The 11,821-nt window shown below is 51.2% G+C and overlaps 4 protein-coding genes across 4 annotated transcripts; 2 read left to right on the top strand and 2 right to left on the bottom strand.

Moving 5' to 3' along the window:
• Positions 1-931: 931 nt before the first annotated feature.
• Z518_03301 (uncharacterized protein) lies at positions 932-2,265 on the bottom strand (the record flags this gene model as incomplete). The annotated part of the gene is made up of 2 exons (XM_013420326.1): positions 932-1,819; positions 1,873-2,265. 2 exons carry the CDS (start codon positions 2,263-2,265, stop codon positions 932-934), a joined length of 1,281 nt encoding a protein of 426 aa, XP_013275780.1.
• A 2,658-nt stretch (positions 2,266-4,923) lies between these two features.
• Positions 4,924-6,864, top strand: Z518_03300 (uncharacterized protein; the record flags this gene model as incomplete). The annotated part of the gene is made up of 1 exon (XM_013420325.1): positions 4,924-6,864. The coding sequence occupies one exon, from the start codon at positions 4,924-4,926 to the stop codon at positions 6,862-6,864; it is 1,941 nt and encodes a 646-aa protein (XP_013275779.1).
• Positions 6,865-7,285: 421 nt separating this feature from the next.
• Positions 7,286-8,110, bottom strand: Z518_03299 (uncharacterized protein; the record flags this gene model as incomplete). Its single annotated transcript, XM_013420324.1, has 4 exons — positions 7,286-7,477; positions 7,583-7,713; positions 7,919-8,018; positions 8,105-8,110. 4 exons carry the CDS (start codon positions 8,108-8,110, stop codon positions 7,286-7,288), a joined length of 429 nt encoding a protein of 142 aa, XP_013275778.1.
• Positions 8,111-8,552: 442 nt separating this feature from the next.
• On the top strand, positions 8,553-9,639 carry Z518_03298 (uncharacterized protein; the record flags this gene model as incomplete). Its single annotated transcript, XM_013420323.1, has 3 exons — positions 8,553-8,639; positions 8,774-8,940; positions 9,000-9,639. 3 exons carry the CDS (start codon positions 8,553-8,555, stop codon positions 9,637-9,639), a joined length of 894 nt encoding a protein of 297 aa, XP_013275777.1.
• Positions 9,640-11,821: the final 2,182 nt, after the last annotated feature.

Genomic DNA, 11,821 nt, shown 5'->3' with positions numbered 1-11,821 from the left:
GCCTGCTGGTACTCTTAATCAATTTGTAAATGCGTGAACGTTGCGGCAGTATATCTACAGTTTGCCTACTTCCAACTCTCACCTCTACCTGTATGGTCACGGATTCGATCCAAGTTTTCGCTCAAGTTGTCTAAACTCTCTGAACACGTTAGAGTTACTCATGACATGAATTAAAACTCGTGTCCATGGTCGAACTTTCCCGTCTCCATGTAATATGTTTCCCAATGTTTGGCCAGCTTTTGTAGAATCTCAGACTCATCATAATCTCTCCAGGACTGTTGGCGATGTTATACTACTTCCGGCGACCCTTGATCCTTGACCCTCGGTGCCGGCATCCATAGCGCCTTCCACTACCCTCGACGAATAGCTCTAAGGCCAAATAATTCCCCACCAGTGGTATGTGTTTGTTCGTCGTGCACACTAGATTCGTCGACGTCGAGATTTGGGGAGCTATGATGATCGACCCAGCTAACAAACACCACGCATTGGAACAACTTCACAGCCTCAGAAAGGTTCCCCTGACGCAAGGTTTCCTACAAGGTCGAACTTAACCCATATTCTCAATACTATTATCATAAAACTCATCAATGATGGGAGGCGAAAGGCTTCTTATTGCTCATTGTTGGTACAGCTTCTAGCGGGGCCCCTTCGGCGCCATTGTCTAGCATGAAAGTGTCGTCCAATTCGTCGGTACTTTCGAGATAGTGGATTACCTAGGTATTGTCCTGGTCGATTTCGTCCACCATGGCTGAAAAGTCCATACTATGTACATTTCATTAGTGATTCATCGCACATCATACATCTTCAATTTTTAGTGGACCTATGTCCTTTTCCGTTTTTCCCACCTATCCAGCTCACGACTTTTTAAAGTCATGCATATGGGAAACCAAAAAAAGAAAGCCGATGACAATAGGACCATGACGTAGCGACCTTACTTGCGGGAGGTCAAACCAGCTTGTCGAACAACACACATGAATTCAGTGGTTGGACCTGGTCCTCCCTCAGACACAGGTTGGTCTGGGGTAGCTGGATGTTGAGCGTTGACAGTCTTTGGTTGAGCGCTTGGATGTTTGGGAGCGTAGATCGCAGGTGCGTTCGAAGTCGGAAAACCAGCAGGGATCTTAACCGGTGGCATAGTTCTGACCGCGTATTCGATTCCGTGATGCATATCATGTGGGCTGGGGTCCTGGATGGAGCGCTTATGATAGAGTCCATCGCCATACTGGTTGATGGTGGAAGGATATGGGCTTTTTGCTCGTTGTTCTTGCTCGTAGAGCCATGTGCGAGCACCGAGCAAACCCATAACCCTCAATTGAAGATCAGTCAACGCTGCCCGAGTGATTTCTGAAGCACCCAGCATCTCAAGCAGTGGGGGTAGATCGTAGACATACTTGGTGACAACATCATCGGAGAGACAGAGAATTCCTTGGGTCAAGTTTTGAGCATAGGCAACCCAGGTGCACAGACTGGCGTTAACAGCAACATAGTTGTTTTCAAATCTGCCGCGGAACTTGATCGTTTTGAGGTTGGCGAGAACTAATCGGTATTGGACCTCAACATCATAAAGAAATTCCACCACAGGGTCGCCATGTTTAGTCTTCCAGTCTTTCGCAAATCCGACGACTGTCTCTGGATTCAGTCTCGCCGCATTGGCCTCTTCGATCAAAAACTTGTTTGCACTGACATTCAACATAACCTGGAGGTCGGCAAAGATGCGTGCTTGATGGGCAGGTTCTAGTGTGGTGAGAACAACTGGGGGTTGGTTGGATTCATCCACATCATCTATCCAACCTTCGACCATGCGCTGGTTCTCCTGAGCCTGTTATTGGCGTAAGTGCAAGTGCAGAAGTCGGGAAATTGCGGGAATATTACCAAGAAAGCCGATTTGAGTTTGTCGGCGAATTTGCCCAAACTGCCTTTCGCACTGCTGTTCTTGCAATGTCGAGGAGCAGGAGTCGGAGTATCGGTGGCTACGTTGATTTCTTTGGACTCACTACGTCTGCGAAGGTATGCCTTCCATTTTGATGCAGAAACATGAGGAGGCTGTGGTGCGGCAGGTCTGGCCAGACGTTGGCGACCTCTGGCTTGGTCGGCCGCGACGGGTTGTCTCATGTATGAGTCTTCACCGTCATTTGCATTCACACGTGGAGGGGGAGGCATGACTGATGGACGCGTATTCATGGACAATGCTGGTCGGTTTGCAGTGAACAGTCCAGGTGGTGGCTGAACAGGCGAAAAGAGCCCATTGCTGGTGTAAGGATTCATGTTTGCAATGCTCGAGTAAGAGATTGCTCTGTAAATTGTCAGTTGATACTTTGGCGAGGATGTTTACCACGTACGAAAGCGATGCTTGCGCAGACTTTTCGGGGTCGGTCGCAACTGGGGTCGATTTTCCTTCACCTTGGCGATTTGGCAAGAGTCGGTGTTGAGGAGGGATATTTGCACTCATCATCTGAAACGATCCGTGGGTGCCGCGATATGTGCAAGGAGAGGTCAGGGCTTTTGTAAGGGTTGCTGAAGTGGTGGGAAATTTGTAGGCTGCGGTGGAGGGAGTGTGAGAAGTTCCGCGAGGCTGCTTGTGAGAGCCCAACTCAGAGTTAGCTGACAAAGCATGCACAAGTTCGCCAGGGTCGAGGGGCAAAGGCTTGTTACGATCGAGCTCCATGGAAATCTTGAATGTGTAAGCTCTCCTGAAGTAGGTCCCGTCCAGTCCTAGAGCGTAATGTGAACGGCTTTGCACCTCGGTTGAGGGCTTGTTATTGAGATTGCGGTGTCGAGAAGATGGGACGACAACTCGAAATGTCGGTTAACTGCCTTAAGCTGTTTTACCTTGCTTAGATATCGGTCCGAAAGATAGTCCAGAAACTATGGAACCATTAATGGGGGGGTCGCTTTTCTGCCGGACAAGAGTCCCAACTGCGACTCGCCGCTGGCGCCGATGATGACGCCGACACTTTGCTTTCATCAAAACTTGGAGCAACATCGATTTGGATACTCTTCTGTGGGCGACAGTCTCTTGCGGGTCGGTGGGTTGAAAATTGAACCATCAATCAATCTGGCTTCACGATTGATTGCACGTCGTCTCCTACTCGGATCTGAGATATCGCTGGGGGAAACACGAGCGAATAGTTCAGCATTTTTTTGGACGCCTCACTTGGTTGATCTGCCCACTTCTTCTGTTCAAGGTCTGGTGAGACTTGACCGGCTGATCCGTGGCGACATCATTGTTACCGGTCGGAAGCTGACATGGTTCATCATCCTCTAGAACCCGGGGCTATCGACTGTCCGTTTGAAAGCCTTGGAGGTTTTATGCTGGCACAGATGGGTGTTAATGGCACTATAGCCCGTGAGGCACCCGAATTCTCGATTTGTCTGATGAAATATTGGGCCTTGAGGAGCGGCGTATGCGACACGTTGGGTTGGCAGCACAAAGCTTCCCACCGGAGGGACGAATGCATCGGGGGAACCATCCTGGAGATCGATGTCAGCAGTTGTCTCCGCACCTATGCGAAGGGGGAGCAACGCACATTTCGATATCTCCAGCTGTAACGCGAGGAACGCCAAATGGTTCCATCATCACTTAAACTTCCCGCCGTCGCTTCTTTTTCAAGGCTGTTCTCGAGGGACACTAGTGGCATCTTCTCGTCCGATATATCCATATCATTCAAGGTTGAGGCTATACATTTCTTCCATGCCAAATGAGGCTGGATCGTTGGGGATGACACGGGGGATCGACTTCTCGCAGGCAGAAACGGCATGATTCCTCGTCAAAAGGCACCCAGATCTTCGACTCGACGAGGATTAGGGATGTTGGGGAAGGGTGGGTGGCCGATATGACGCGACGGCAGGCGACGTCATACATGGTGGCCGGAAAAGTAAGTAATATGAGCGTTGGGAACACAGAACGATCAGGACAATTTCACAGACAAGTTGAAGAATCACGACGCTCAAGGAACAAGATGAATTCACATGAATGGGAAGATTGACACGAAGGTGAGTCGCACAACACCGTCTCCAAGAGGGGAGAAGACGATGCCGGAAATTCCCCTATTCCACTCGTCACGCTGTCGGTGGGATCAATCAAGCAGCGTAATCTCTTCATCAAATAGAACTCATGGTGGCATATCAAAGGGGGGAATAATTCAATCAACAACTGGCATTAATCATTGTCCAGCCTACCAAACAGGACCGCCAAATCCCTCAGCTCGGGCTTCACATCTAGGAGCGAGGATGGCAAGTTTGTCACGTTCAACAGCAGGTCAGCGCCCTGGGAAGCTGAAACAACCAAACAGGTCTCTACAAAGGAAGATAGAAGATGAAGTTGAAAAAGGCAGCGGCATGCCAAGATGCTCTTGCTCGCATTTGGAATATCACGTGCATTGGTACCCACGTGACCATCTCGATTGCCGTCTTTGATATCCGGCTTGCAGAGATTCTACCGATTCATCTGTTTGCCAATTATCCCTCCCTCTGCTCTCTATGCCGAGTCGAACCCGTAACTCTGAACCTTCGACGCCGGATCATGAGGTCCAGTCCCTTCGCCCCCACTAGCCCGGAAAATGTCCCTCCAAATTACCCCCCCAACGGAGCTACCCCCAACGGCGATGTTGGGCGACCACTGGAACTCTTCGGTCGTTTGCACGGATGCGGATGCAGATGCAGATGCCCAGTGCACCGTGAACCTTGATGCTTTCGCCGAACTTCTAACCAACTGCCATGGTCGACTCCCGACCTTTGGATCCACTAAAGCCGTGCTCTGTCATCATTTTCATATATTCTCTTCTTTAGGCAGTTTCCCATCTCCAGACTGGCATCGTCCACACTGAGCTGAGTAAAGCCCTTTTTGTTGGTTACTACTCGTAGATCACAGGACTCCCTGCTTCCTCTCTCGTTTCCAGAATTCGCCCAAGCGTCTAGATCAAAATGCCGTCAGAAATACCCCTATACGATATTGTCATTATCGGTGCCGGACCGGTTGGTTTACTGCTCTCAGTGTGTCTATCGAGATGGGGCTACAAAGTCAGACATATCGACAATCGGCCCGTTCCAACAGCAACCGGACGAGCGGATGGCATTCAACCACGATCCCTAGAGATTCTGAAAAACATGGGATTGAAGCGAAAGATCATGGCCCATGATCCCGCACGAGTCTTTGAGGTGGCGTTTTGGGATCCTGTACCTGGTGGGAAGATCGTCAGAACCGGCACCTGGGCCAGCTGCCCGGAATTCCTTGACGCCAGATACCCCTTTACTGCACTGCTTCATCAAGGATTGATTGAACGTGTGCTTATCGATGATCTGACGAAGAACGGAACCACGGTCCAACGACCATGGACTATTACCCGATTCGAAACCAACCACGTCAACTCTGATTACCCTGTCGAAGTCGACCTCCAGAACCTCGACAGCAACGTCACAGACACCGTGCGGGCAAAATACCTCTTCAGCGGCGAGGGAGCACGAAGCTTCGTCCGTGAACAGCTCGGCGTCCAAATCAGACATAAAGATCCAATCTCACACGTTTGGGGAGTGATGGACGGCGTGGTCCGAACCAATTTCCCTGATATCAAGATGAAATGCACCATCCACTCCGATCACGGCAGCATCATGGTCATCCCACGTGAGAACAATATGGTGCGATTATATATCCAGATCGCGAGCTCGACAGACCCAGACTTCTCGCCTCGCAAGACCGCAACAGTCGAGGAAGTACAAGCGGCGGCCAAACGCATCTTCCAGCCATACTACTGCCACTGGGACCGCGTGGAATGGTACTCGGTCTACCCCATCGGCCAAGGTATCGCGGACAAATACACGTTGGACCACCGAGTCTTCATGGGCGGCGACGTCTGCCACACGCACTCGCCCAAAGCCGGACAAGGCATGAACACGGCGTTCCACGACGCCATCAACTTCGCGTGGAAAATGCACCTGGTCGAATCGGGCTTCGCGTCTCGCGACATCCTGACCACGTACGAGGTCGAACGCAAATCCGTCGCCGAGACACTCCTGAATTTCGACAACAAGTACGCCGCGCTCTTCTCGCAACGGCAGCCCACCGCGTCCGAAGTTGACGACGCGCATAAAAACGATCACGGGGAAACACAGAACGAATTCGTCGAGATGTTCAAAGCCAACTGTGAGTTTACTTCGGGGTACGGCGTCGCGTATAACGGCAACGTCTTCAACCATACTCGCGACCACCCGTTCCAACACCCGTTGATCGTCATGGACTCGACCAAATTGCGCCCCGGCCGCATCATGCCTCCCACCGACGTGACGCGCGTGGTCGACGCCAACGTCGTACACCTCGAGAACGAGATCCCCTTCAACGGCTCCTTCCGCCTATTCATCTTCGCAGGCCCCAAACAGAGGTCGAAGAAGGGCCGGCACAAGGCCCTCGCCGACCTGGCGTCCGGGCTCACGGGACCATCGAGCTTTTACTCTCGTTTCGGCTGCGCGAGTCGCCAACGCGACAACCATCACGACATGGACAATCCGCACTCACGCTTCTTCTCGCTGTGCTTGACAATCGCTGCTAAACGGTCCGAGATCGAGATCGCAGACCTCCCGGCGCTGTTCCAGGACTATGCAGCCCGCGTGTACGCAGATGACAGGCGAGATATGCGCGTGCCGGACGGGGTGGCCTCGGCGCATGCAAAGGTCGGATTGACCGGCGACGAGGGCGCCGTGGTCGTGCTGCGCCCGGATGGACATGTTGGTGTCACTGTGAAGTTGGTCGAAGGACCAGGCACCGTCGAGGCGCTCGAAGGGTATTTCAAGGAATTCACAACGGGAAGAGATGAGATGAAGGCCAGTACAGGGCTCAGAGGCGGGAGAGAGCACGTTCGATCCCAGCTTTAATGCAATTGTTTCTTTCCCTCCCCAGTCTCATCTTTAGCATTGCATCGCTTCGCTTTGCGGCGGGAAGCATGGGCGTTAGAGGGCAATAATCCATCTTTACAATCTCGATGTTTATTCAACCAACACTGATATGTTAATTGGAATGGTACAATCACTTTTTCGTGTAAAGATACGAGAATATCCAAGCACATACTGCAAACATGATCAATCTTGATGTTGATTCCACCCTGGATTTAGGGATCGTGAAGCCAATGTTCTTGGCTCTTCATTCTCTAGAACCCTTTTGAGTTCCTACCGGGAGACGCAACCAACCTCCTTTCATGATCCTGTTCCAACATCCCTGACATCCCAACCATTTCCCCTCTACCATTCTCCATCTTACACTTCGCTTCCCTTCACGCTTTGACTTTTCCTTTGAATCCTAGTCCTCACCAATCAATTTCTCCCCGATGCTCTGCAAGTCCTCTGCGTCCTGAATTTCCAGTACACGATTAACTTCCGCAGTACCGCGCATGAGTTCCACAGCGCCCGCATAGCTCATACGCATATTCGGATTACAGTTGACGGGCAAGTAATAGAGGAGCACGTAGGGGACGGAGACGCGGCCTGAGGGCTGTTTATACCCATCACATCGTGAGCGGTTTGTGGACAATGAAGTGGATTGTCGATTGGGGCATTGCTCGAAAGGGAAATAAAGAGTATCAAGTGACCAACGTACCAACGTCAACGGATAACTCAGCAAAATAAATCGAGGAGACGAATCGGGAAGCTCGTCGGCGAGCTCGAGCATGTCAGAGTACGTCTCATCGGAGGAGAGTTTGATTTCTTGAGTTTTGGTATCGATTTGATCTGTCCGAAATACGCATGTTAGTTTCTTACTGTATTGACGCAATTCCCGTGCCGAGGCCGAGGCTGAGGCTGATGGCCGAATGATCACGTCGTAAGGGATGTACCGTCGGTTGATAGATCGAATGTCCGAGACAGGGCAGCGCTCAAGCATACAAAAGACAAGAGCACTTTTGAATTCTGGCGTTTCTATCAAGCGGCGACTCACAGATCTTGGCCAAGGGCGTCTTCGCCCGCGAGGTGCCCAGTCGGAACTTGCGCAATTGGTCTTTCGTTTCTTGCGAGAAAGTGTAGAGTCGGGACTCTGACTGAGTGTGTTAGCTGTTAGTTTTGGTTCGAGGCGTGAGAAGAGGGAGGGAGGTTTTCTGGAGCGGGCGAGACAAGAGAGGCAAACGGACATACTTACCATGTTCGCTCCAAAGGGGATTGAATGAGACCGTCGGCGGCGTTCCAGAGGTGCGAGTGGGGTGATTGGGATGCTCACGCCGAACTCGGGACAGGCTCTCAGAATACAAAGAGTGATTGGTATCGTACTCAGCCTCGCTATCGTTAGGGCTGATATTCGGAAGAGGAGGAGCTGTGGGCAACTTCAAATGGAAGATCTGGTGAGTTGGAGAGTGGTGGGGCAATCAATCATCTTCTAAACTCCGACTCTGACAGCGCAGTTTTGCGTCCTTCACCACCAGCATTGTCAAATCCCACCTCTCTCTCTGTATTTCCTTTCTCAATCCATGTTCTCTCGCCTGTCTCAGCTAGCACGCCACTTCTCTCGACCACTCCCTAACTACGGCCATCGCTCCGCCGCCGCGTTATCCTCGTCGTCCTCGTCGTGCTCCTCCAACATGACATCATCATCCAACGCCGAGTCCTATTCCAGCCCCCAAAAGAGCATGATACACACAGCGGGATGTATAATTATAGGCGATGAGGTATTGGGCGGCAAGGCAGGTCATCTCCGAAATTTCTCTTCTACCGCCAAAATCAACATAATGATGCCGTATGCGCTGGCGACAAGATTCGGCGGTCAATAACTAGTACGCGGAACCCCCAGCTGACTTGGTAGACCGTCGACACCAATTCCGCGTACTTTGCGCGCTTCTGTTTCTCGTTGGGAATGCAGTTGAAAAGAATAGAAGTCATTGCCGATGACGAAGATGAAATAATAGAGGCAGCCAGGCGCATGTCCAAAAATTATGACTTTGTGGTGACTAGTGGCGGAATTGGTCCGACGTATGTGTCACCCGCAACAGATTCATTCGCTTCGGCGCCACTGAGATATTGGTCCAAAGACATGACGATATTACATACCAATCCATAGCCAAAGCATTCGGCCTCCCCCTCCAGCTCCACAAGACCACAGTGGCCAAAATGAGAAAGTTCTCGAGGCCTCATAAATCCCAGCCGAATTTCTCCTGGGACACCCCTTCTCCAGCACTAACTGCCAAATTACGAATGGCCCACCTTCCAACCGACCCTGATATTCCAGACGAGGATCAAGTATTATTTGTCAAGGAAGATCTCTGGGTCCCCATTTCAGTGGTGAACGGGAATATCCATATTTTGCCCGGGGTGCCGAGAATCTTCGAAACACTCCTCGAGGGAATGAAACCTCGCCTTCTTCCTCGATTAAAGGATCCCGAAGGAAAAGGAATGTATCGAATGCTTTTCAGTACACCATTGGCCGAAAGTGAGGTCGCCGAATATCTGAGCTCGCTGGCTGCAAAAGTCGAGCCCAAAGGCGTCAAAGTGGGAAGTTATCCTCGATGGGGAAAGAATAAGAATGTCGTGACACTCGTCGGCACTGATAGAGAATTCATGGACACCTTAGAAGCGGAGGTAGCCGACGGTGTTAAAGGAACCAGAGTCCATACCGAAGGCGAAGATGATACTGATGACGAGACTGACGTGAAGAAGGACAAAGATAGCTGATGGGAATAGGACATGATTCCACAACAACAGCCTCCCGGTTCTCATGCGTCATCATTGTTCCTTTTTCTGCCCCCAAAACGACACAACCCCTCTCGATTTGGTTCTTCCAACCGGTCCCGTTCGGCCTGCATATTGCCCACGTTTCTCATGCATAAGTTCGTCTTTGGGGAGGTCTGCGGTGGATCAGATAACGCCACAAGCAAAGACACGTGCGCAGAAGGTTTGCGGCCAATGCATCAGGGGCCGTTTAGTCTGTGGAATTTTCTTGAAATGAGATCGTACAAGTTTTTCCAGATCTTCTCAAAGACCAACGAATGATCCTGGGCTTTCAATTGGGAAATCTTCCAGAATGTTACCCTGAGTATGCGACCATCGGCGCTGCAAAGGGTGATCGTGGCAACAGCCACACCGGTGATTGGAAGCCTCCTCCGAAGTGACAGCTGATCATAGTATGCCAACTCGGGATCGACAAGTCGCAATCAGGGATACATATTTTCCAGAAAGTGAATAAGCACGACATGGCTAACGCAAAGTACAGTGTGGTCCGGGGGTGGTGAAGAGGTGGCTGGGTGATGGGTCCCCGACATCATGTTGCATTGGCATGCAAAGTCCGTTGATTTTCTGCAGCGCGCTCGGCCTTGTCTTGATCTCCCCAATGAGTGATTTTCGATGCCCATTAACTCACAATGGCTGTGGGGTTATCGATTCTCTCGTATTGCTTTTGGAACAATGAACCGCAGAGGTAGACATTTTTATTATCTGTTCTTTTTGGTTTAGTGATGCTAGCCTTGGCGTAAGGGGGACAACTGTGGTAGAAGGCCCTACAGTAGAAATGTAAGCGCGAACGCTAAGTTGGAGTTAGTGAAGGACGGCGTGTGGGTGGATGTGATGGATTGAGAGGACATCGAATCGAGGGTCGGGGCAGGCTTCTTCGTCGGGCATCGGCTGAACGAATGGGTACAACGGGTAGCGAGCGGTTACCGTCCACCCGGTTCTTTGATGCAGGCTGTTTGGTCGGAGGCCCAGGAAAAGTTTTGTGGCCTGGTTCGCCGACGGTGGCACGGCGCCGATGGTGATGTGATGGGTTCTGGTTGGTGATAAGACTTGAGTGCTGTACCGGGGAGATGTGTTGCATTAGGGAGTCCATGGTGATGGAGGAGAAGACTGGAAGGAGGATGGGAGACAGAGAAAAAGAGCTACGGTGGTTGATCAAGCGAAGGTGATGGGGGATGGTGATGGTCTGCATTGGATGTTGATTGTGGTGGTGTGAATGTACAGTAGGGCTTTTTTTCTGCACCGCCCACCATGCTCGCTACCACAGAGCTTGCCAGCGGCACATTACATGCTCCAAAGGCTTCCTAGTTAGCAATCTCCCTGATATTGTGGCAATAATGACCACCTAGCTATCCATCGATCAAGTCCATTTCTTTTTCTCCTCTCGTACGCAGTGGCAGCTCGCCGCTCGATCAATCCACAGTTCACGGTACATCGCAGCACTTTAGGACGAGTGCTCCCTACGGCACTAAAACAACCCCTTGTCGCTTGCCGTCCTTTTCCCAAGCCCTATCCCGGTCCCCTGCCCCAAACTGGGGTCTCAGTCGTTCTCTTAGTCTTCTACTACTACAATTACGGCTCTCCTACCCTTGACGTCTCTCAACTTGAACGGATTTTAACTGCCCACTTTACTACGGGACTACTTCATTCACTTTCGTCTTTCACATCCTGGGAGTTCGCAAAACATCCTCCTTTCCCCGTCCTCTCAATCCCTCAACCGAGCCTTGCAAGCGAGCTCTGTCTGAGACTATCAGCAAGCAGTCCGAATCCCCTTTCCCTCGTCTAGCCCTCAGGTCGCTGTTACAAAACTGCCCCGAATCAACGTTTCACTCCGTACCGTCTTTGCAAGGCGACACTTGTCTCTGTCCTCCCCTGCGATTCCTCGCTTCCTTCTTCCATCGATCCATCAATCCCCTGACTAGAAGGGGACCTACGGAATACGGATCCCCCCTCTTCCAACCGGTCTCCTACTCCTCGTCCTCACACCTCCTGCCAAGCTCTCCTGTATCGCATTTTCACGCCCAACGGCCGGGTTTGACGCCACTGCCCACGCTTTGGAATACATCTCTCTAGCGAGATTCCGACCAGAGATCTTAATTGGATTTTGTCCTTTGCCTGGTCTTAGCTG

The sequence above is a fragment of the Rhinocladiella mackenziei genome, assembly GCF_000835555.1.
Source record: "Rhinocladiella mackenziei CBS 650.93 unplaced genomic scaffold supercont1.2, whole genome shotgun sequence".
NCBI classification, from domain to species: domain Eukaryota; kingdom Fungi; phylum Ascomycota; class Eurotiomycetes; order Chaetothyriales; family Herpotrichiellaceae; genus Rhinocladiella; species Rhinocladiella mackenziei.
The sequence above is the reverse complement of the archived record's forward strand: the minus strand, read 5'-3'. Positions and strand labels throughout refer to the sequence as shown.